The sequence below is a fragment of the Myiozetetes cayanensis genome, unplaced genomic scaffold, assembly GCF_022539395.1.
Source record: "Myiozetetes cayanensis isolate MyiCay16 unplaced genomic scaffold, myiCay2020 scf7, whole genome shotgun sequence".
Classification (NCBI taxonomy): domain Eukaryota; kingdom Metazoa; phylum Chordata; class Aves; order Passeriformes; family Tyrannidae; genus Myiozetetes; species Myiozetetes cayanensis.
The window spans coordinates 8,660,244-8,684,923 of NW_026087964.1; the positions used below are offsets into that span (position 1 = coordinate 8,660,244).

General features: G+C 38.8%; 1 protein-coding gene across 2 annotated transcripts in view; it reads right to left on the reverse strand.

The window, feature by feature from the left end:
* Nucleotides 1–1,834: 1,834 nt before the first annotated feature.
* MAN2B2 (mannosidase alpha class 2B member 2) overlaps nucleotides 1,835–24,680 on the reverse strand; it is a 34,056-nt gene continuing 11,210 nt past the window's right edge. The window contains exons 5-19 of one of the 2 annotated variants that reach the window (XM_050338168.1): nucleotides 24,537–24,652; nucleotides 23,540–23,717; nucleotides 20,165–20,363; nucleotides 16,720–16,910; nucleotides 15,693–15,879; nucleotides 14,655–14,788; nucleotides 12,292–12,548; nucleotides 10,213–10,404; nucleotides 8,261–8,513; nucleotides 8,045–8,155; nucleotides 7,740–7,932; nucleotides 6,928–7,077; nucleotides 6,452–6,564; nucleotides 5,467–5,584; nucleotides 1,835–4,576 (exon numbers count right to left, since the gene is read on the reverse strand). In XM_050338168.1, the coding sequence (XP_050194125.1) occupies nucleotides 4,482–4,576; nucleotides 5,467–5,584; nucleotides 6,452–6,564; nucleotides 6,928–7,077; nucleotides 7,740–7,932; nucleotides 8,045–8,155; nucleotides 8,261–8,513; nucleotides 10,213–10,404; nucleotides 12,292–12,548; nucleotides 14,655–14,788; nucleotides 15,693–15,879; nucleotides 16,720–16,910; nucleotides 20,165–20,363; nucleotides 23,540–23,717; nucleotides 24,537–24,652 (2,487 nt within the window). In that variant the 3' untranslated portion in view covers nucleotides 1,835–4,481. Of the gene's footprint in view, nucleotides 4,577–5,466; nucleotides 5,585–6,451; nucleotides 6,565–6,927; nucleotides 7,081–7,739; nucleotides 7,933–8,044; nucleotides 8,156–8,260; nucleotides 8,514–10,212; nucleotides 10,405–12,291; nucleotides 12,549–14,654; nucleotides 14,789–15,692; nucleotides 15,880–16,719; nucleotides 16,911–20,164; nucleotides 20,364–23,539; nucleotides 23,718–24,536; nucleotides 24,653–24,680 lie in introns of both variants that reach the window. The other variant, XM_050338167.1, reaches the window with a different exon arrangement.

Here is a 24,680-nt window from a genome sequence, read left to right on the forward strand (position 1 = left end):
ATTAGTGCTTGCATTAGAGTGTCTTGTTTAAAGATCAACAAAACATCAAATGAAATCATGTCAGAATTGTAGCTTAACTTCCTCTTCCCTTGTGGTGAGGATGGTACAACCTAAATGCAACTCAAATTTTCCCTACACTCTGTGAAACTGCTGCTACAGCTGTGTCTCTGATTTTAGAGTTCAGCCATCCTGTGTGAAACCAAAACATTTGTTCTTTAAATTTTAAACTGTGTCCTAACTAATTGCCTTTCAACACTCTTCTGGTATGGCATAAAGAACTGCTTTTCCACACTTAGAGTGGCTTCATGGGAGCATTTGTCATTGTCCTTTTAAAACTCTTCATTTAAAGGCACTTTATGAAGATGAAATTTCTTTAGGTACCACACAGCCTCTTCCAGCCAACCCAATGAACCTTATCCAAAGCCAGAGACAGTGACTGTATGTGGGTTACTTTGAAGCCAAGTATGGTCCTATCTTTCCTTATCACCCATTTCATTGTCATCTCGCTGAGATTTCACCTAAATTCTTTCCTCCTGTGAAAAGGGCTTTAGTATTTTTGCCTTAACAGCAGCACAGCTCCACTGGCAGGAGCAGCTGAGGAAGGCTGAGTTCCAAGATCACACTGGCAGTGGCTCCAGCATCCTGCAACGTCAGTGGAAACAATCCAGGACCCCACACTGTGTATGCAAACCATCTCACCACTACCTCTACAGCTGCAGCTGCATTAATGCAATGCCACTGCCATGTACATGAACTAAGGCTTATTTCAGCAAGATTTTAAGCAGAAGTTAAAATGACTTACAGTTACATTGTCAGGCTAAGGGTCATGTTGAAATCATTTACCTTCAATTATTAAAAAATTTTCTACTAATGTAGATAACTGTAATATTCTTATAATATTAATATTCTCCAGCACTGAGTTTTGGCTGCAACCCAGAATCAGATTCCCTGGCCAGAGACATTGCCTGGAAGACAAAACATTGCTTCCATTTTCAACTTATTTATTCCCTGGATGGATGTTTCAAATGCAAAGTTAGCAGGCTAGACAAAATTGCCCCACAAGCACTTTCAGTTGGGTAACATTCAAAACTGCAATGACAGAACTTAAAAAAAAAAATAAAAATGTGTCTAGAAACTAGGTGAAGCTTTTCCCATAGTGCTGATGGCAGCTTGTATTTACTCTGAGAGATGCTTTGGTTCTAATCCAAAGCATCTACTGTCAGAGATGAAATGAACTAGCACAGAGCAAAAGGGGTTGACTGAGAGGTTTATTTTTAGCCCTAGTTACTTCATGGTACTGCTTTACAACACAACCTCACAAACTCTCATCACAGCACTACTGAGGGGGTGCAAAAACATGGTGACAGAATTTCTTAAGTGACCTTTGCTGCCAGGGTAAGTGCAGCACACAAAATGACCATGCCGGTCAGGGAAGCACCTGCAACAGAAAGATCCTATTATAGTTTTTCTTTTCTTTCTGCAACTTAATCATAGTTAACCTTGGAAACTGCACTGATGAATTTGGATTCTGTAAATGTGTATATTTATTCACCTGTGTGCTACAGATGATTGCAGAACAGCTGCTCAGTGCAGTTACAGCCACTCTCTTACGGATGCTTTCCACAAATCCGTCTTCCCAAAACTTTTCTCTGTCACATTCAAAGAGTATCAGCTGAAGGCATACTGAAACATCCATTCAAAAAAACCAGGATCAATCCATTCAAAAAGAGGATCTAAACCCTCTTCCTTCTCCTTACTCTTACGTCATACTTGCTTGAGAGTTTGCAACACAGCATTTTTGAGGTGTAAGTCACAGCACTGAGAAGAGTGTGTATGAAATCAAAATCAGCACCAAGGTTTTATTTACCATAGCACAAGTACGCTGCATGCATACGTGATTTTGTCCTCTGGTTATAACGTTCCATCAATCCTCTTTTCTCTTGTGTATCCTGTGTAATGCAAGGTTTGTAGTAGTATTTAAGTAGAGTGGCTTGATTTCTATCGAGTCTTCATGTAACACCCCAGTATTTCTCCTCACTATCTTCCCATATGTGAGGGAAGAAAAAGGATGATTAGTAAATGGGTCCTTCTACGGAGATTTGAGGCCTGCAGGCTTCCTTTTGCTTGGGCTGAGATTTCTCAGGAAAAATAACATATAAACTATGCAACAACATCTTCTAGCAGGAATGCCATGCTTTTTATAGACCAGTCCTGGATGTCTCTGGTGAGATATAAGACTTGACTCTGGCAAATTATCTCCTGATGACCAATTGCATTGAAATAACTCCAGATAAAATATTTTTCAATTATTTTTCTCTTTCAAATCATAAAGTCTCCACAGATCAAAGCAGAAACCCTCCAAACAGATAAATCAGGGATAATAAGGTATTCCTGTTTATATTATCCCATGTAAGAAGGTTTTTGTAGGATTTGTTCTAATGCATCCTACTAGAAACTTATCAACCTGCCATCTGGCAAAGCAGCACCCAGAGTTAGCAGCTGTGGGATCCTTTGCTGCTTGGCCAGGACTGACCATGCCATTGGTCACTGAAGATACAATTCAATTTTTATGATCTACCCACATGACTTGCTGTTCCCATCACATGTACTAGTGATTCAGTCACAAAAACACAAATTATAATCATACCCCTGTATAACCTACACATTATAATTATTATATTACATGGCAGAAACAAGCAGGGAAGGAGAGAAGATGTACAAGCAAAGAAAACGACTCAGTTGAAGACACTTCATTTCCCAAATACATACACAAAACAAAGTGAGAAACACCTGCCATCACACTTTACTGCCTCCTACTTACAGGGCTATGTGCTTCCCCTTTGGGCTTAATGTTGCAGGAAAATGGCTTTCACTGCAGCAAAGCAGGTCAGACTGGCACATCACCAAGTATTTATAGCCAAGTATGAAAAACAACCAATAGAAATATGAAACAACCCTTCTTCATCCAGTAAGTGAATGTGGTAGTTTCTGCAGTGATTTTAATGAGATGAAACCAGTGAGTATACACAGGCTGTCTTCATGCAAAACTGACCACCAGCACAGTTCTTCAGCATAACTGTTTCCCAACAGCTATTCTGGAAGAGCCCTTTTCACTCTTTTTCCTTTGTTCTTGAACGGTGTCTCCAAGTGGAGTTAATTATTGCTGAACAGCTGAAGTAAATCAGAGTCATTTTTATGTGATTCTAGATCTGGGATTATAACTGGCTGAAAAGGCACCCATTTTCCTCTCTGTTTCCTCTTTCAGTTTTATGTTTCACTCATCAGAAATACAGTTTTGCACAGTGTTGCACCAAGCATAATTCATCATTATCACTGCAGTGAAGTGACTGACTTGATTCTCATCTCATATATGGGTACTTTCATGGTGAACAAGTAAAACAGTAGAGATGCCCAATGGCATGTGAAAAGAATAAGATTCTATAGCTCCACATTGTTTAGAGCTAAGAAGAAAAATAGAGAAATGCAGTTTTTATTTTGGACGTAAATGCACACCAGCTATTAGGAAATCTAGTTGCTGTTCAAGTTTCCTTTTGCTGGTGCTCATTCAGATCTGCTTAGAATTTGCACTTACTGCCAGTTTAACCTCTGCACACAGCACTCCACAATTAACCTCGATTTGTTGTTAATGAAACATTTCCTGCTACCACTGTGCACATTCTCTGAGCTGAGAAGGAAGTAAGTTCACAGTATCTTAAGAATAATATTGCTCCTTCAGGTTACATGATGTTACTGTAAGTTACTGGCCATAGGGCAAGAGACCTTCTGTTGACAAACCAGCTTCCCTTTACCCAGAACACAAGAGTGAACGTCCAGGACCAGGATTCTGTCAGGCAAAGTCCATCAGTTCTGAACCTTAGGAGACACAATTTAAATCAACTTAGGGCAAAGGAATACAACCAGTACATTCCATTTCAGTTTACAGCAAAGTAGAAAGTTTGCAGTTGTTGCCCAAAAGACAAAGAAGCTGAAACACAGCAGACATTTCTCCTTGCATGTAGGAACAGAACATCATTTGTCAAATCACTATTCTGTGATTTGGAAGTCATCTCCTCTAACAATTAAAGTCTTAAGAAGACTCTTAAAATCACCACTAATAAGAAAAGCAATTCAAATTTGTAGGACTAATATGACTTTGTTAGTGCTCCCCAGTGAAGCGTTATAGAATCAATCACTTTAAAACCATCCACAGCAAGCACAAAAATGTCCAATATGCTTGCTTTGCAACACCAAGGTCATTTTTGCACTGAAAAAATTTCAGGGGAAAAAAAAAAAAGAGTTGTAAATAATTAATCAACAAAAATACCCACAACTTAGGTCAACAGTTTAATTCAATTTAGAATTTATTCAAAAATTATTTTTTCTTTCATTAATAGTAGAATGTTTTTCAAGATCATCACTTGTATCTTGACATACAAATTGGACGGTATTACATACTCATTCCTGAAATACATTGCCAAACTTTATTGACTCTGAAAGTACACAAAGAAAGTCCTTATTTCCTTTGGGTAAACAGTTACTGTAAAATTTTCTGATGTCTTTGTGCTGTTGAAGAATCCTGTAAAACACAAAACCGTTGGTAATGTATTAAAGTAGCTTTACTCCAATGGACACATTATTCTATCACAACAGTTTTAACCCATCCCTTCCCTAAAAGCCAGTGCTTCAGGAGATTATCCTCCTTAAAACTACAAGTAATATGGAGCCTAAGATGCACCCATTCATAATATTCAAACATATAAAAATTTATCTTCCTTTCACACGCTGACATACACAGAAAATGTGAAATGACTCCCCAGTATGCACTTTTTCTTCATGAAGAATAAACAGCAAGGAAGTTCCTAGCTGCAAGTCAAGTAGAGCTCTAAACTCTCACCCAGCACGTCCCAAAACCTCTGCAAGCTTTTTACAAGACACATATATGGATGTAAATGACAGCAAGGACAATGTCCAAGCAACTAACGGGAATGAGAAATGAAATGAGGTCACCCACAGCATGACTTGAGTGCCAGCCCTCACTTGAATCATATCCACAGAGTCCTTTAAGCTGATTACAGTGGAGATTTTTAACTGCAGCTGTCTGTTTTTCTGCAGCACAGGCTTAAGCTTAGATAAACACTCATCAGCATCTAAAAAAACCAATCTGTGCCAGAAGTGTGATTTTGTGAAGTAGCCACTTCTTTCTGGACAAAGGCAACTCTAGGAGGATTTAACGATTTTTAAATACTTCTAAGCAAAACAAGCCACCAGAGAAATACACAAGTCTGGTACTTGCAGGGAATCTTAGCTAAATTTTACTACTTGCAGGTTGTGACAGGTTCCAGGTCTGTCACACAAAACAATAATACATTTCTAATCTTGTAATTTTTTGGATGTTTTTATTTAGCCTATTCCTCAAGCTTCAACAGTCAACAACAATATGGACACCAACCATCTTACTCCACCTACCTTTGCTTGGATATTGTGCAGTCTTCCATTTCCACCGTTTCAAAGTGTTCACATCCCAGGTGCCTGTGAGTGATCGCTCTTCCACTGCCGTCACTGATCCTAATCCCTTAAGCAAAGACTGAGTAAAGAAAACACCAGGAATCAAACCAGAGTTTACTGAGAATAGTACCACACCTACCAGTCTAGTACTCAGTTAGACCAGAGTAGAATTTTCAACTCTAGCATTGCCCTGTTAAGCAGAGCAAAGAAACTTCAAAAAATCTGTAAGGTCATGCAGCAAAGGGCAAATAGAGATTCACCAGGCTTCAAACTAAGCAGCTGAGGTGCTGAAAGCTTCCTCTGTGTTGTGGCAAAGAGCCTATCAATCTCTCCATCATACTGCACTTTTTTAAACAAAACAGTGAATCCTACACCTTACTCCTCTTGTTTCTGTCATGACAATTAAAATTTTGTATTTTAAAATAACTGCCTTCCATGGATTCTAAAATAATTCCATGTGAAAGTCCAATAAACAAGAAACTGAAAATGCAAGTACGTGATGGAAGTGACCAAAGTTTTAACAACTTGCAGAAATAAACTATAGAGAAAAAATGTTTGTTTCCTTTAATCTTGTCCATGTTTCATTAATTATAGGTACAACTTGCAATAACCAAAGAAACAACAAAACAGAATCCTACTCTCTACACTGGTTAAGGTATGGCAGGAAATGTTCCACAACCAAGACCTCAGCAGAATCAGTCCTACCCACATTTAAGCAGATCTTCATGCTGTGCCTACGGCAACCTCATCTGAAGTAATGGCTTCTGTGCTGCAAAGCTGAGTAAAGAAAAAAAGGCCCACTTCCCTCTGAGGTTAAAGGTATACTAATATTTTTGTATCTGTCTTTTGTGGAGTTTCTAGCACACAGGATGTGTCATTCCAGAAACAGTTCTCTCTGGAACAAAACCACCTCAATTGGTATTCTGTCTTGAAGTGTTAGATTTACCTTCAGATCTACCATGACAGGTTTAGACAGCACAGGATCCTCTCCAACTTCATACAAGTGTCTAATTCTTAGGAGGACACGACTGAAATCTGCATCACCTTCCTTCTGTTTACCTTCAAGAGAAATCAAAATGCAAATATTTTATTGCTTTAAAAATAAACCCAACTTTTAAACTATTTTTTTTTAACTTTACACTCTCATCATTTGAACTTAATGCCCATTTTTTAAAGTTAGCAAGAGGACTAACATCAAGAAATACCCAGCTCCCACTGTTGACAGGAATGTCACTAACAAGCATGAAGAACTCATGCAGGAGAAATATCTTACTATTTGAGTAGAGAAATCGTACAGCACAATTAACTTTCATGACTGAGGAATTTAACAGTTTCAATAAATACAAGTACTAGCCACAAAAGACAGAATAAACCCAGCTTATTTAAGCGTAACATCCAGCAACCCCTTTTGAAGGCACCTACCCATGCGGATGCTGCGGATCTGCTCTGCATGATTAGAGCTGTACCTCCACCCTGGAATGCTCAGGGTCTGGAGATGGAGATTAGGTGGCACAGTCACAGGTGAGCCGTGGACTGAATTCTGCTGGTGTTGTCCAGGTAGCTTTGGTTTATCTCCTCCATGCAAAGTGAAACAAAGCAAACACTAAACATCCATCACACACACAAGCCTGGCTAGGGTACAGTGGAAGGGTCAAGGGATTTTTGCTTATTCTGCCAAGGCAGAGGAAAGGCAGATGCTACGTTTTCTCCTCCAAGGCCTTCCAAGATACAGAACAGAGGGCAGGATGATTTTAACTGCTGGAGAAGTGCATCAGAGCTTTCCATAAAACAAATTTAACGCAGTTTGAAATTGCTATTTCACTACCAGGCCTCAGTTTTAGTTAATAAGCCAAACAAATATTTTTAAAAGAATGACTCAGAAATGGTCATTAAGGACTCAGCATCCAGGAAGCTGATATATGGTGAACTAGCTACTTTCCACTAATTCCCTGTGTGAACATTTTGTTCTCATTAGATGCTTTAAAATTTATTCTCCTATGAAAGTGGAGATAATTACATAACAAGAGAAACATTTCATACACTTGGACAACATCCATGTTTGAAAATAATGCAAAGTAATTAGCAGGCTCTAAATCTGCCTCCTAATTCACTGTATACTAACTTTGCCACACAGGAGGCTTCAAGTCTGCACTTACAAACTTGACAGCATAAATCAAAGCAACATAATAAGCCATTCAGATGCTAAAAATAGCACAGGAAATGGAACGAGTTACCTGATAATGCTCCAAACATTACTACTGGCCTATGTTCTAATGCCAGTCCACTTGTCCGATACAAAACATTGGTGACAGCCTTAGTTCCTAAAATGAGCCAAATTACAGGACGAACCACTGAAGAGTCATTTAAAGTGAGATTGTTATTCACGTTCCACTCAAGGTTGTTCCATAGCCTCCTGTGTAGCATCACCTGTATTGGGAAGGTAAATGTCACAACAGTAATCAGCCATCAGGCTTTACTTACATTATCAACAGCCATGAAATTATGCTCTCCTAGAAAAAAGAATTAATTTATATGTTACCTCCACTTGTCCATTCCCTTGACTTGATACACCATGAGCTCTTTCCGCAAGCAGCATCAGCCTTGTGGTATCATCTTCAATGTAGGCAGTCTGGACCATAGGATAATAGTTCTGTAATCACACAGCAAGTCATGCAGAGATAAAATTAACCCAGGCATCAGTAATGGAGAGCAAAGATAAGACACAACTGACTTTGGATTCCACCTTCGTGCCTACCCGAGCCACTGTGTTATTCACGTACGCCTTGAACAGTCTTTTCTGCATCTGATATCCATTGTTGTCAGTGTAGAGAAGCTGCTCAGTGTTCAAATTTGTGCTTGTTCTTAGAACTGCTTCACGATTTAATTCCAAAGGCCCAACACTGTATTCTTGCTCTATCCTATGGCAAAGCAGCTTCCCATCGTAGCCTTCTGGTACTGCATAAATCCTGGTGTACACTGCATACAGGTAATCCTGAGAAGTAATATTACTGTGAAAATGAGAAGAAAGATGCAGAGTTTATAAAGTGGAGCACTTGATTGGTTATGTATATACAAAACTTGCAAGGCATTCATGACGTCATCCTAAACATAGACAACTTTCTTGCCTGTTTTCTATATATTTCATGTACCTGTGCAATTATTTTAAATTTCAATTTAACTTTCAAATATATAGATATTCAGCTAGAGTAACTGATATCCTACCATTTTCCTTAGTGTTGCGAGTGTAAAGGGGACTCTTGACTGGTAAAGGCTCTGTTTTTCTCGAAATTAACAACAAATTTAAAAATAATTACGACTCCTTAAGCAATATATTTACATTGTACAGAATACATACATTTTTTCAATATGGCAAACATTAACTTTGATGAAAGAATTTCACATTGTTTTCCAAAGGTCCTTCTCAACTCCAATGCTTGTACCATGCCATATAAAGCAAAAGGCTCGAACCAAATGGCCAGGTTCAAAAGAGCTCGTTCATCAGGGATCAGACTGACCTTCTGTAGGAGTCCTTTCTCCAATTTGCTTGTAAAAAAGATATTCACAGTTCTAAAAATTAATCATTATGTCCAAATTCCACCCATGTTAAGATGTTAGTTGCAATTTTCATTGAGTTGTACAGAACCAGCTTCCCAACAGAAGCTGCGTTACCAAACCACAGAAGATCACTCTGAACAATCTTCACCTCCCTCCCTGCAGCAGTATGTGCTTCAGAAGTGGGCCCATGTGAACACTGTGAAGGCCAAGTGCAAGGTCCTGCACTTGGGTCAGGGCAATTCCAAGCACAGATACAGGCTGGGCAGAGAAAGGATTGAGAGTAGCCCTGAGGAGAAGGACTTGGCGGTGTTGGCATGAGCCAGCAATGTGCTCTCACAGCACAGAAAGCCAATTGTGTCCTGGGCTGTATCAAAAGCAGCGTGGCCAGCAGGTCCAGGGAGGTGATTTTGCCCCATTGCTCCACTCTCATGAGCCTCCACCTGGAGTGCTGTGTCCAGCTCTGGGGCTCCCAATGTGAGAAGTACATGGACCTGTTGGAGGGACTCCAGAGGAGGGGCCATGAAGATGGTCAGAGGGATGGAGCACCTCTCCTATGAAAACAGGTTGAAAGAATTGGGATTGTTGCCTGGAGAGAATTGGAAGAATTGCCTGGAGAAAAGAAGGCTCCAGGGAGACCTTACAGCACCACCCAGTACCTAGAAGATGCTTACAAGAAAGTTGGAGAGAGACTTTTGACAAGTGTATGTAGTGAGTGATAGGACAAGGGGGAATGGCTTTAGACTGAAAAAGAGTAGGTTTAGATTGAATGTTACAAAGAAATTTTTTACCCAGAGGGTGGCAAGACACTGGCAGAGGTGCCCAGAGAAGCTGTGGCTGTCCCATCCCTGAAAGTGTTCAAGGCCAGGCTGGATGGGGCTCTAAGCAACCTGGTTTAATGGAAGTTGTCCCTGTCCATGGCAGGGGGGTTGCAACTAGATGATCTTTATGGTCCCTTCTAACCCAAACAAATCTGTGGTTCTGTGATTTAAATAAGGTGCTTTCTTAGCACTACATTTAGCAGATGCATGCTAGTTCTACTGTCTAAATCCTAAACAGTATACAGAGCTCACTGTTTAGGAGCAGCTATACAGAATTAACCATATACATATCTAGAAAATTAAACATTCCAGTGAAGTTGTAATGATATCATACCTGTAGAAATACTGCCGTATCTCTGTCATCAAGGCTCCAGAAACCACTTCCAACCCCACTGCTTTTGATACTGGAACAGCTGAAGCATTTGGGCCAAATAAGTAGTTATCTGAAATTGGCCCTTTTGTCGTGTCTCCATTCACATGGTACTCAAGGAACTCCTGGGTCAACTGGACACTCTGGTTAGTCTCCCTTTGAGTCCATAGAAAAGGAAAAATTATATCACTTGCAAACACATTTTGTACATAACAGATGCAAATTTGAACTGTAACAGGAATGAGGATGGAAAAAAAAATCTGTTTCCTCACAGTGGATAATTTATATTGTAACAAGGAAATGAGGACAGCTGGAAATTAAAGTGCTTCCCATTAAGATATGTCAGTGTGTAAATAAATGGAGTTTCTACGTCCTTTTATGCTTTCATGAGAAAGAAGCATCTTAAGACATCATCCACATAAGCTCATTGTTTTGATGTGAGTTGCTACAGAATCAAAACTACCCATTTCACAAAAATTAGGTACATTGCACTATAATAATGAATAATCAGGTTCATTTAACTTTGTAGCTAGGTAAATGAGCACAATGCAGGTTCCCATGTTTAACACTAGTAATGACATTCACGCTCATTCAGTACCTACTTTGCCTTTTCCTCTCTTCCCCGAAGCTTACAATTTAGCTATTCATGAGTTATTATCACAATTCCTGGAAAGCCAACAAGATTCTGCCCTCAGCTACCTGCTCTGCCTTTGGCAACTTGCTGTGAAAACAGGAAAAATCACGTCATCTGGCATATAAACTGTCAAACACTTTAACTCATGTTAATGCAGCTACTCACAATTTGTAATGACCGAGGAGAAAACATACCCAAGTGTTTTCTACTAATTGTGTTATGAGGCACTTCCAGTGCAGAGGCAGGATCTAGAGGTTCTAACTGTCACAGCTGAACTTAAAAGGCTTCACAGTTTAAGATCCCAATTTTTTTTTAACCTTGCCTCCCATTGTGTCTTGATACCTCACTCTTTCCAATTACCTCAAAGCAAACTTGCTGAAACTCAAACATTTTGAGCGTGCCTGAAGGCTTGTGAAGAAAAGTGAATATCTCATTTCCCCTACGTGCTGAGTTCCAGCTCTTGCTGCCTACCAGAACAGGATGGAGAAAAATGGAATCTGAATTTAGATTTTTGTTCTTCCTCATTATATTTGCCATAGATTCTGGAGACAGTTATGATCTGGAGGCCCTTGGAGAAAATTCTTACTCCAGGGCTCTTAGTTAAGACCCATCTATACTTCTAAAGCTGATTTTAACTATACTGGACAACAAGTTCTTGCTCTAGGAGGCAGAATTAAGAACAAAATCACAAAGGTGAGAGAGGTTTAGTTGTCACCAGGCAATGTCAAAGGGGTCAAATCTTCCATCAGTATATAATAGCTGATAATCTGAAGCCTGAACAGGCAAAAAGAGCATTCCACTGAAGCTGAAGAAATTGGGCCAGTTCTTATCAGCTGAGAAAGATCCCCTGCAAATTTCAAATCTCACTTAAATCTTGATTATTCTGCCATTTTATCTGCCTGATTAAATGGAAATTCCAGAGTTAAATATTTCCTTTCAAACAGTTTTGTAGCTTTCTACCATAGAAAGGGCGATACAGGACTTGCAAACACTATCCATTAGTGTAAGCAAGCTCTTGCTTTATCACTTAAGGCTCATTGTGAAGCCATAGTGTATGTGCTTACTTAGTAATTTTAATACAAACCCAAATTCATAACTCCCTTTCATTCTGAAGTACACTAAGATTCTGCTGATCTACTAGTTATTACTGTGGTATGTCATCGTAGCCCAATTACACAGTTAAGCAGGGCACCATCGCAGAAATAGCATGGAATCACACCTATATTAGTGTTGCAGTTTCCTGTAAAGAGGACATGTGAACTGGAGATAAAATAGAATTGTAAAGACTGTTAAGGACATCCCGTTCGTTGAGTCTTGGAATTAAGACACATAACACAGTACTTGGACTCATTTTTACAAAGTGATTTACAGAATCTGAAACATTACTACAACCAAGCAGGCAGTCTCACCTCTCTGTAATGCTGTGCATTAGATTCGTGCTTTGGTCAAACAGCACCTGGTAGCAGTTGTTAACCACAGGAAACAACTGTTGACTTTGTTGACCTGCACGAGTTATGTCTCTTCGTTTGTACTTGATTGATCTCCCAATAAATGCAGACTGCTTACCATCCAAGGGTTTAACACTGTATTTTCTGTAGCTCAGACCACTTATTGCAACTAGGATATACAGATCATAGGTAGATGGGGACTCCACTGAGGTTTGAACCTGTACATTAACATACACAACAATGCTTCATTACAGAAGATTAATTAGCAAGGCAACTCTTTCATGTGCCATAAGCCCTAAATTACAAAAAATAGCTACTACTTTAATAGTAAGTCTCTAAACCTGCCATTCCTATAATTCTAAATTATAAATTCATGCTGCTTTTAATTTAAGTCTGTTGAACTTGGATTAAGCTGAGCCTTTCTAGTGAAAGAAAGAAGGTCACTAAGCAAATTAAAAGGTTCAAGCTTATTTTAATGTGAACATGGAATTGTAGATTCTGATTTAAGATTGCACTGCAAAATGTCTACATGAGCAGAAATAATCAAAAATTAATCAGTCAAATGACAAAAAAGAGACTGACACATACGGGACGTGACTAGTGCAAGGAAGAGAAAACTCATGGAAAAAGGAGAAAGCACCCAGATGCACCCTCACCTTTAAGGAAGGCACATGGAAATGAAGCAGAAGTATGTAACAGACTTTTGAACAGTAAACAGAACACCAGTGTTACTTAATACTGAAATACCTTAAGCAACAGTTTTTGACCATCTTTCGATGACATGTATCCTGCCTGGTATAGTTATATAATTTAGTACCACTTCTGGTTTGGGGCAAGAAAATGGGACTAGATAAATACTGAGCAGATTATGTGCACAAAAAGGTTAGTTATGACTAATGAGAAACTAAAGCAAGTTGTCTGTACTTCATACTGTGGACTGGCATACGTCCAGTTACTCACACCACAGAAAACCTCCTGCAGTGGCATCAACGGGTCTACTCCTGATCCCTCCATACATAATACAACTCATGCATCTGGTGCAGAAGGCACCAGAGCACTTGCCAAGCTTCAGTTCCTCTCAGTCACATACATCAATGGTCTGAGCTAAAGCTTTCTTTCTGTCAAAAGGAAGGAGTGTGTGGTATGAATGCACTTTTGAACAGCACATATTGGAAACAAAAAAAGACCCCAAACCACCCTGTCATTACTGCTAAAGAGATTTCATTTAGCCTCAAGTGACTATCCACATGAATATATGAGTAACTTCTAGCAAAAGAGTACAGAGCAACTCCAGAACACAGAACTTCATCTTTTTGAAATAAAGAATGACAGTTTTACTTAAGGGCACCCTAAATCCTGAATAAATGCTTTAAATACGTGTCAATCCCTTCCTTGTATCTTACAAGCCTGAAGTAATTCAGACAGAAGGACTTCTGGGAGGTGACTGACAGATTAGCATGACCATGTGCTAACTCGAGATTGATGGATTCCAGGAAAAGGCAGCGTGGTCTTACACCATCATCACGTATAGAGGAACAGGAGAGAGCTGTTGTTATCACTGCCTGACCACACTGTGCCTTGATGTACACTGACAACCATAAGCCACAGGCAATAGAAACTCTGTCCCCCTGGCAGAACTCGCTGAGCTATCTGGCATCTCAGGGACAGAGGGGAGCATGTGGAATTGCATCAGGCCTCTTCAGGCCTTATATGCAGGAAGCATTCCTAGAGGTTTATCGAGCCATCGATGACAATGCACTCTCTGCAGCAGATTGTCCTGAGAAAGGCCAGTGCTAGATTTCACTTGAGGCCACTTTGTTCCCTCCCAGGGAACAGCTGGATGTGTCTTGGAGTTTGGCTATGACAGAATGAGCTGTCAAATGGCAGCTGACTGACACCAGCTTCTTTTGGGCTTGTAACTAAGACCTACATTTCTTAAATCTCTTCTTCTCCCTCCCCAAGGCAATCTGTCAGTTGCACACACAGAGCTGTCAATTGTAAATCGGGGCTTCAATGAAAATAGTTTTATTTGAAACAGTGTTTTTATAGAAAGAAAGACAAGATAAGAAGTGCCATGTCCCACACAGAAGGCATGCAAAGGACAAACCAAACACAATATAAAGGCAGCAAGTCTTTTTATGTAGTAAAAAAAGTCTCTCTGCTGAGAGAACAGGGAAGTAAAAAACAAACAAAAAACCAAGCAAGCAAATTAAAAAACCCTTAAAGGATGACTAGGAAAATCCCACTTTGACAGGAGGTAGGATCAGCTCAATGAAAACTGACAAGTGAGAGAAAAGTAAGATGAAGAAACAAAGTTAAAATACCTGTGCAGGTACAGGATGCCCCAGCTCATCATATACACTCATTGCCAAGTTGCCCACAGAAACTGTGACAAAGGTAGTGATGTTCCATGCCAGTGGATTGTAAACAACAACATACTGGTCAACCTCTGCAGCCCCTTTGTGCATGCAAACAAACAAAACTATCAGTCACTAATATTATGCATTTTAAAAATAGGCTATTAATAAGCATTTGAGAAATTTGTCTAGGTAAAACTATCTTACAAATTTTAACATAAAAGCCTGCAGTAAGACTTCATGATTGAAAAAAAGGAAAACATTTTCTAGAACTTGAGAAAATCCTCTTCTGCTTTATTCTTCCACTCTTTACCCAATCATAAGAGACTATGTCTTCAGAAAATGACACCTGAGTTGAATGTAAATGCATTTAGTGAAAATAAGCTGCTTACCACAACTCATTGTCACACAGTATTAATTTTATCACAGTTATACAGAAGATTAAATGAGAAGCCTAATCTAAAAACAGCCCTGTAAAAATCCAAATTGGTCTGTTGTGCAGCCCACGGCACTGCTTACATATGACAGTTTAAAAAGTTTCCAAAGTAAAGATAAAAGGGAATGTACAGTCTTTAGAACAGACTCCTTAAAAATCCTTTTACATTTTTTACACAAGCTATCAGTACATTATAGCAAGAACATTTCTTAACTCTGACTATTCTTCTTATCATGTAATGCTATGTTGCAGGGTAAGGTTAGTTTAGTAATTACCTCGATCAGCACCTCATCCTCCCCTCTGTTTTAGAGTTGAGGTCTGAATCTGGGAGCCAGGCAGAATATATGCACTGGGGTAGGATTCTGCCTAACATCAGTTTAGGGGTCCTGGTTTCAGCCACTTGAGGTCTGAGAGCACATGAATTTACCTGAGCATGCCTCAGGTCTAGCAGGATTTTCCAGCCCTGGTTGACAGAACTCAGGTGTACAAAACACATTGATTGTTTTGGGGAAAAACATGATAGCTCTCATAAGGTAGCTTGAAAATTGGAAAAGCTGTGTAAAAAGTACCTGATATTCCTGAGTCTTTAGGGTAAACAGAAGAATAGACCTCTCTGTTCTTCTTTGCATCGTTCATGTCAAAGATTATGGAAGCCATCAGCTTCTTTACGTTGAACACTCCATACATCAAGTTAGTCATGTACATGTCCCTCACCTTGGGAGACTCTGTGCCTGTTATACCATCGTGGTGCTGGACCTTACATTTAAGGGTGGTTTGAAAGGTGCAACAGGAAGACAACTTAAGGTTTGCATTTGTACTTACATGATCCACTAAACTTAAGACATATAACTTAATAAGCTGTTGCAGCTATATTCACAGATTCACATTTTGCCTACTCCAAATTTCTATATATTGCATGAAATGATCAAAGACGAGATGCATGCAGATTTCCCTCCATACATATTCCTCTTTTAACATTTAGAAATGACTGAAGTTACACACTTAGAGGAAAAAAAAAAGTTATCAAAACCAAGAATGCAGCAAAAATATCATAACAAGACAGGTTTTTCATTTCCTACTAAGATCTGGTCCTCAGCTGACAAAAGAATTATTACCAGCAAAAGCACTGATAACTGTAAATGGTTAATGGTATGAGGCTGATCAGTTAGTTGCTGAACTTTGAAGAAACAAATCTGTCCTTCTTCTTCTAACTTGCAGAAGTAGAGATTATCAGTGGTTTTTAGTTAGTTCAGTTTTTGGTATTTTTTTTCTTTTAAGAACAATTTTGTAAATAATAAAACTAAAATGAATACAAGGAATTTTGTATGCAAAGTTTGAAACCACATACTCTTTCACTGGTTAAAGAAAATATTTGCCAGTAACCATGTCTTGAATGCATGGCCAAAGGGCTGAAGTCATGTTTCAAGATATTTTTTTAAAAAATTGCTTTATTTTTACTTATGACTTGCAAAAGGGGAAAATTATTTCCAAAAACACAAAAGCAAGTTTGAGACACTACAGCTGAAATGCAAAGCTTTACGTTTGGACAATAAACATTTTCATTCAAATTAAAAAAAAAAAAAAATCAATGTTTACCTCTGAAACTGCCCATCTAAGACTCTGAAGTTGCTTTAAGGCTTTACACTTGCAAATAGAACCTCCTGGGTGTTTCAGGACGTACTGTGTGAAAAAGGATTCTCCAGCATAAAGCAGTGAACTTGCTCTCCTTGCAATTCCTTTCAACGTGCTCCGAGAGGTATAAAACCCAGTCCACGCTTGAAATGGCTCTGTGAAGAGTTGAACAGATCCAATACATGGCAAAACACCACTTCAGTTATCACTTACTTGTTACTTATTAGGCTATTACTGTACAGCTTCTTATATGAGTACTACTAGGGGGGTTGTGACAGCAGCCATCAAGTAGAACAGTCACAAAGCCTATGAAGAAACCCAGCCATAAATGTGCTCTTTGGGAAACTACCACCTTTCCTACAGGCCTTGTAACCTGCAAGCTGATGAAAAGCCAGCATCGACTAAGGTAACCTGTGTCTGCAGGAGTTTCCTCCTGCACAAGAGATCTTCCAAAGTTTCACTGAAGCATGTATTATTATTAGTCATTAATAAAGTAGATTACAATCCTGGGTTACTGCTTTATATAAGCTCTCTACTTTTCAAACTTTTAATCTAGGGGATTTATCTTAAATTTTATTTCCTCAAAATGGAGTAGAAGTAGTGATGTGATGGTTCCAAACTACTCCAGCACTTCAAACTACATCACAAGATGCCCCCAAGTGGACACTGGAAAGTATTTCAATAGTCCATTTGTGCTAATGTTTCAGTATCCCACAGAGTGAACAAGGAAAACAAATATTTGCTTTTAGAACCTCCAAATCTCTACTGAGTGTGTGTGGGGGGGTTTTTTGTTTGTCTGGGGAGGATTTTTTTCTTTAATAAACCACTGATAGTTTTCCCAAAAAGAAGTTGCAGAAAGTGCCTTCTAAAGTGCACATATGCAAACGTAACAATCTGCTACCAGCCTAAGATCAACGAGAACAATTAGAAAATAGGATCTTTTGATCAAAAAACTCCAGGACAAATTCTTTTTGGCCTTAAAGAGGCTGTAAGTTTCAACAGAATGAATTCCATTTCAGTTTTCAAGGTTACAAGCAGAAGAGACACACACACACAGCAGCACAGTACAATGAATGTAGAGTAGAAGGAAATACTTACCTGGGACTTAAAACTTGAATTTGAGAGAAGTAACACTGAGCCCAATAAGTGACTCACAGAAAAAAAAACGGCGTAGCAAGAATGAGAGGGGATCAAGAAGCAAAACAGTATGTGGGAGAAAAGTGCACTCAAATCTATACTGCAATTGTAAAGTACAAAAAGCCATTTGGGGAAAAAACTGCATCTATGTGTGGGCACCCACCTGGAACACTGAAGGGGCTGCTATTATGGAAGTTAATAGCAACTGACTCCTGCCGGTATATTATGCCAAAAGATAAAACTAAGAGCCCAGATGCAAAAGGATATTAGCAGTTAGAGTTGGCAATGCATTTATCAGCAAGTTGTTAGATGTGACACAATCCCTAGAGGGAGGTGAGGGAGCCAGGGATCAGTCCACACAATGACTCACAGGAAGCAATGGTTATTTTTACTCACTGAAAAGTTAACAGACACATTACAGAACAGCCTGAAATATACATCCACAGTGACAAAAAAATGTGATGAAGCAGTGGTAGCTACAATTATACAGATAGGTATTCTAGTGATATCCATGACACTTTATAATAAACCAGGTAATGAAACAAATCAATGAGACAGAGAAGTTAGCTGTGTCTTCTCTCTGCATACTTTGATATAAGGCCTAAAAGGATAAATTTATTGGGGAAAAGAATTAAAGGGATGCTGGGTATGGCATGACTTCTTTCCTGTCTTCTTTGTACTTTTCAGCTCTCCTTGAAAAGCTGAGTTAATGCAGCATGTAAGATGCAAGTAAGCAACAAGCAGCTGTAATGAATTTCTGCCACATCATATTATGAAATTTCAAAAATACTGATGGTATTTTTACTTTTTGAGACTTCTGTTATGACAGAATTTTCTTCCTCCCCCTTCAGAATTTAAGACCATCTTCTTTAGTGAAAAAGACAAGACTCTCTCCTTCAGGAAACTTTAGGGGTTCATCTACATTAATATTTTGTTTAGATCAGGCCATTCTTACCTAGTACGCTTCGCTTTACATAAAAGATCAGGTTTGCAGCTCACAAACTGGACTCCTGATGAGATGCAACAAGCATTAACGGGCATTCAAGCCCATATGACCAGATTATATCCAATTTCCCCGGAATTACTTAAGAGTGTGGACATCGAATCCTCAACAGTAACTGCTTCACTTTCCCAACTCCTGTTCCACTGTACTAACACAGAAATACCCTAAGAGCTTGCAGACTGCCTTGGTCCCTTGGTTACCTGTCGCTTCACTTTCAGACATTCACAGATCAGTCCTTGTCACATTTTCCACCTTTGCTTTAAGCTGTGCATAATCCAGTTGTTTTAAACTGTATCAGTGGGACATTGTTTTATTTGGTCATGCATCCATCTGTTCCTAGGCATCTTTCCATTTATCAGTTTCCTTTTAGTTCCCTGGATCCTAGAGGACTGTGTCCTTACTATAGCTTAATTTGAGGGAAGAGGAGGAGAGCTATAAGATACACATCTAATATTGCAGAATGCCTACGACGCTACTAGTTATTTATGCATGCTATTGTGTGGAAGGCAGAGAAGAGAAAGAATTTCAAGTTAAACACCCAAACATGAAACAAATAGTCAAAATCTATATTTGAAGGAGAATGGGTCCTAGGATCTCTGCTTTATGGACTTGACACAAGACCCTTCCAATGTCACAAGAGACTTCTTGTGTTAGTTGTGCTGATACACCTCTGCAAAGCACCTTTGCTACCACTGCTGTCTGCTAACTGGTTTGAAGTGTGTTACACACTTTGCAGTATTTTTCACCTTCCTCAATCAACTGAAATACCCAAAATACCCTACTGAATTTCAGCCAGGTGGCCTAAGCCTGCAGGTTTAGCTCATTGCTCACTGTTTTCACTGTAAAAATGTGATTAGTGCAGTATTTATGCATTTCTTCAGCACATTAAAAAAAAATATTGGCTGCCATTACATACTTAAATAGATACCTTATGCTTACCTTTCTTTCGTACTCTATTGTTACTCAGACAGCAAAACAAAAACTTCAAGTTAGATTGCTTGTCAAATTTCCCTATTTTTAGACTCACTCTTTCTTTGTCTCTTTCTTTACCCATTGTTTCCAACGTACCAAAGAAATATTGCAACTGTGGCCCTACCATCTTTTTTTACACAACTAAGTGGGGATCCAGCTGTTTATTGATGACAACTGGTAGGGCAAACAAATCTTATACGAAGAATGTGGTTTTCCTCTGTATTTCTCATTTGCCATTATTAAAATTTTACATATGTACATTCGAGGCAGACATTAGGCAGCTGTGAACTTCATTACCTGTTGAATATGGGAGAAAGTCTTGAGAGTTCCGAATTTCCCATGTCAGATTCCTGCTATAAACCGCTTGGAAGTAATCACCAACAGTGGCATACTGGACAGTCACTCCAAACTCATCAGAATGCTCGTTAATGTAATCCAACAACAAGTCCATGTTAGAGTACTGAACAGATGCATTAAAGAACTGTTTGTCACAGCCCTAAAATTCCAAAAACAGAACAGCCAAATGACTATGGGTCACATAATTTAGAAGGATCCTTTTTAATACCAGTCTATATTAAAGTGGTATTTCCTTTGATCTTGACTGCCCATAAAAAAAAAAGATATTTTTTACATAACTGTCAAGAGTGGATAGGGTTACTTACACAGATCGGCTGATAACCAACCAGAATTACAGACAGGGAGAAGTGTGTTGACACACTATATTATGCAAAAGCATGAAATTTCATGGTACCAAATGAAAAATGCATACACACATGCCTGGAAAGATGACCTTTGTTTCTTTTCAGAGTGTACTTCTCCCACTCAGCAGAAAATAACCAAGTTCTTATGTTCTGCTAAGAGTTCTTACAGTTTTAGGAAGTGCTGAGGACATGATGTGAAAACAATCAATCTGGATGGAGATCACTGCAGTATAAATGTCACACAATGTGATACTGATCCCCCCTCACAAGAGTAGGCTACAGTACTTCTGATACTCATCCAAGCAGTTAAAGAGGTGATACACTGTGCATTAAAGCCCCTCTCTTTTTGAGTATGCTGGCACAACTTCTGCCTTCTGTTAAAGGTGTCTCAACACAGACTGTTTGCGTGTAAAAACATTCAAAAAAAGCATAACTAAGCACAACCTTGTTCAACTACAGTAACTGAACAGGAAAATAAGAGTTACTCAGCGATGGCATTACATGTATCCTTCAGTTATCAGTATTACAGTACATCTGAATAGTATTACATTCATCTGAAGCACAGTAACATGTTAAGATACCTCCTTCACATAACAAAGCCACCACTGACACCAGCTTAATGCATCCTCATCTTTATGTCTCTGTGCTTGAGATAGAAAATACTGCATAGGAAGTCAACACTTTGTTTTTGTGAAAGCCACATAAAATCCTGATCTCATTTGCAAGATAAAGATGCTTTCAGCACTATTCTTCCAAAAATAAACAATTTTTTTTCAGAAATGGCCAAGGAGGATCTATTTTCTTCACAATTCCATCTTCCATCCCAATGCTCTACCTGCTGTGCTCCATGGGTTTCACCTCACGAGCTGAACTCATTCACCTCATGCGAGAGTTGAATTTGATAAGTTCAACTGAACTTAGAAGCAAATACTCCTGCCCTCCTCTTTCCCAGATGAGAAGGCCACCCCCACCCCTTCCCCATTTACTACATTTTTCAAGTAAGGTTTCTGTCACATTCCTTATGAATCCTAGTGCGCATGCCTGTCCTTCAGACCTAACAGGTTAAGCCACTGACGAGAAAAGTAGAAATTCTACTTCCAAACCAGAAAAGTTCTTCACAGATACCTTAAGATCTTCTGCATGCATAAAGCACAAACTGGAACACAACTTCAAACTGGAATGAGCTACTAAGACATATAAAAAAAATCAACCCAGAACTGAAAAGTCCTGCAGTCAGTGCAAACCAGACTTCCTACTGCTCACTCCAATCACAATTCAGAGGAAGTAATATGTTAACCAGTTAAAACTACTTCACATTTATAGAACGCTACTTTCAACCCTTGATTCAAGAAGACTTCCTCACAAAGTGTAGACACTTTGCACCACAGAAGAGGATGTGCTGGGCTGACAGACACCACTCACACTGCACAGACCACAGTAGCTGAGGAGCAGTGTAGCTCTGTAGAATAAGGACATCCAGGAGGACCTGCTTTAGTTTGCCTTCACATCCACTCTCTAGGTGAACAAAACTTTGCAAAGGAACACTATATATTACTATACAATTAGTTTAACCACACTGGCCAAAAAACACCTCCAGGATCAGTTCCAGCCCTGAAAATACATCTGCTGCTATGGCCTTCAAAGAGGCAGGTTTGAACTTTTACATTACCCTACAGCCCAATGCCTCCTCCAGCACAACTAGGTGTTTCTGATCACGAATGAACACTTGTTTGTCCATGTAACTCATCACAAAAGTGATAACAGTTTAAATGTGAGGTCTGAGCTTAAATGGGAAAGTATGTATTTCCTCTTTAATTAAAGGAAAAAAAAGAAATCCAAGTACTTCAAAGTATCTGTAATTTTGAAAAAATAGTACAAGATCATAGTATATCTATTTCTTTCTACTTCTATATATAGTACCATGAATGAGCAACAAAATTTGTTTAAAACTCATTATCACAAACACACAAATCCAGAAGTCAGAAACTGAAGTTTTCTCACATTACTGCAAAACTTCAGGTTTGGATCTAGATGTTTGGGATTTATGTGTACTATCCAAAACTTCCTCCCCATTCCAGAATAACTTTCATTATAGCACTACTACAGAGTGTTATATCCTACCTTATCTTCTTACTCTCTATAAAAAATAATAAACTCAATATAAGCAACAGTGTCACAAGCACAGGAGAAAAACAAATCAGTGACTCAAAGCTGCATCAGTCAGAAAATGTTTGTTTTCTTTGCAACAACACATTTGGTGGTGAAATAGCCACTTTAAGAAGATACATCACCCTTTAATATTAAGAGACCTGCAGCATCCATCAAAATTAAAAACCAGACTGTATTGTGCATTCAGTTTAGGCAAAGTTACTCTTTTCTAAGGACTTAAAAACAGCAAGAGCATATCAGTGCTATGTGTACATGTAGGATGCAATTAACACGGCACACTGCTGAAAAAAGTGTTTGGATGACCAAGCTGGTATATGCTTATGTTTCTAACTAAAATACAACGATGGTGTAAGAAAATGATTACACATTTTCTGTTAGAAAGGACTTGGTCTACCTAATGTGTCATATGTTTTATCGCAATGCTATAATTTTTGTTAACACAGAGTTACATTGTGCTAAGCAGTTACATAAAGACATGATTTAAACAGACAAACCAGAGAGACAAAAGGAAGCCATACTGCAATATACAGTTTTGTAAGAGATTATCTTTAGAGTTTTGTCACATTTCCTTCTATGTTAAGTAGTGTGGAAGACTTGCTAGACAGCAGGCAGATTGTTCAAAGAAGTTTTAGAAATCATTACTAGTAACACATTTGGACAACACTTATTAGGAAAAACACTTTATGTCACGTGGTTTGTATGTGCATTCGTGCAGTACACGCTGCAGCAAAGTACCATTATCCTACTGCCCTCAGTGAATTTGCTACTTCTACAGCAAACGCTGGTGAGGTGAGGCACTTACCCAGGGCCACAACACATCACTTGTTCGGAACCAGGCTGCTCTCTCCTTAATGTTTGCCACCATGGTTTGTGCATACTGATGGAGGTTAGCATCTGTAACAGGGAGACTCATGTTTGGATAAACACCATCTTTTGGGGGATCTGGGAAAGTTGCAAATCCATTCCAATAAAACGCTGACCTAAAGGAGAAGCAGAAAGCAGTAGGTTATAAACAAGTTTATTCAACTGGGAAAAACACATCAAACTGTGCTGGTACAAAATGCAGATACACACAGGGAATTAGAGGTAAGAAATCAGTTTATAATCGTTGCTAGTATTTAGGTTTTAGTATTTACTTGGGAGGTAGAGGGAAGATTGCCCCTGAACTTTTCTTTCAACGCTCTGCAACTTTTCAAATCCCAGCTGCTTGTTGGCATAGAACAAAGAAATCATAGGACAAACCAGAAAGCTTTGTAACAAAGATGTTCCCCCAAGCAGACTTAGTTTACAGAGTATTTTACCGAGTAAGCCGGGGAGCAAAATAAAGTTTTCAAAAGCTGTTAGATTTCTTCAAAAAGTAAATGGAAAAGGACTGACATTTTACACATATATATACATATATATATTCTTATATATGTACGTACTCATATATATTTATATGTATATATATAGGTATGAAAGCCATAGCTGAGTTCCAAGCTTCCTGGTGCTAGAAAACATTATTTTTCAAGTCTGTCAATATTCTGAAGTATTTTAATGCCTGTCAGTAGTGTCACTTTTTGAGAATTTAATTGCTAGGTACTGAGAAAACTTCATTTATTACAGAGGGTAACTGGGGGTGCTTAATAATCCTTACTCTAGATCTACAGATCTAGACATCTCTTCTTTGACCTTCCACAGGTCAGAAGAAAGCAGTAGAACATTGTTGAAAGGAAACAGTCAAAGAAAATGCTTAAACTCCAACAATATAAACTCTCAGAAGTGAACAACATTTCTGCTTATTTGGGAAATCTTCAGACCTGTTTGAAAAAGGTAACTGCGATGGAGTACAGTAGCTGTACTGATCCATAACATGGGTGAAGATCTCCTGTCTTTCAGACAAGGAAGGAGAACCCTGCCAGACAAACTGAAGCTTCTGGAAAACAAAAAGGTAAGAAACCATT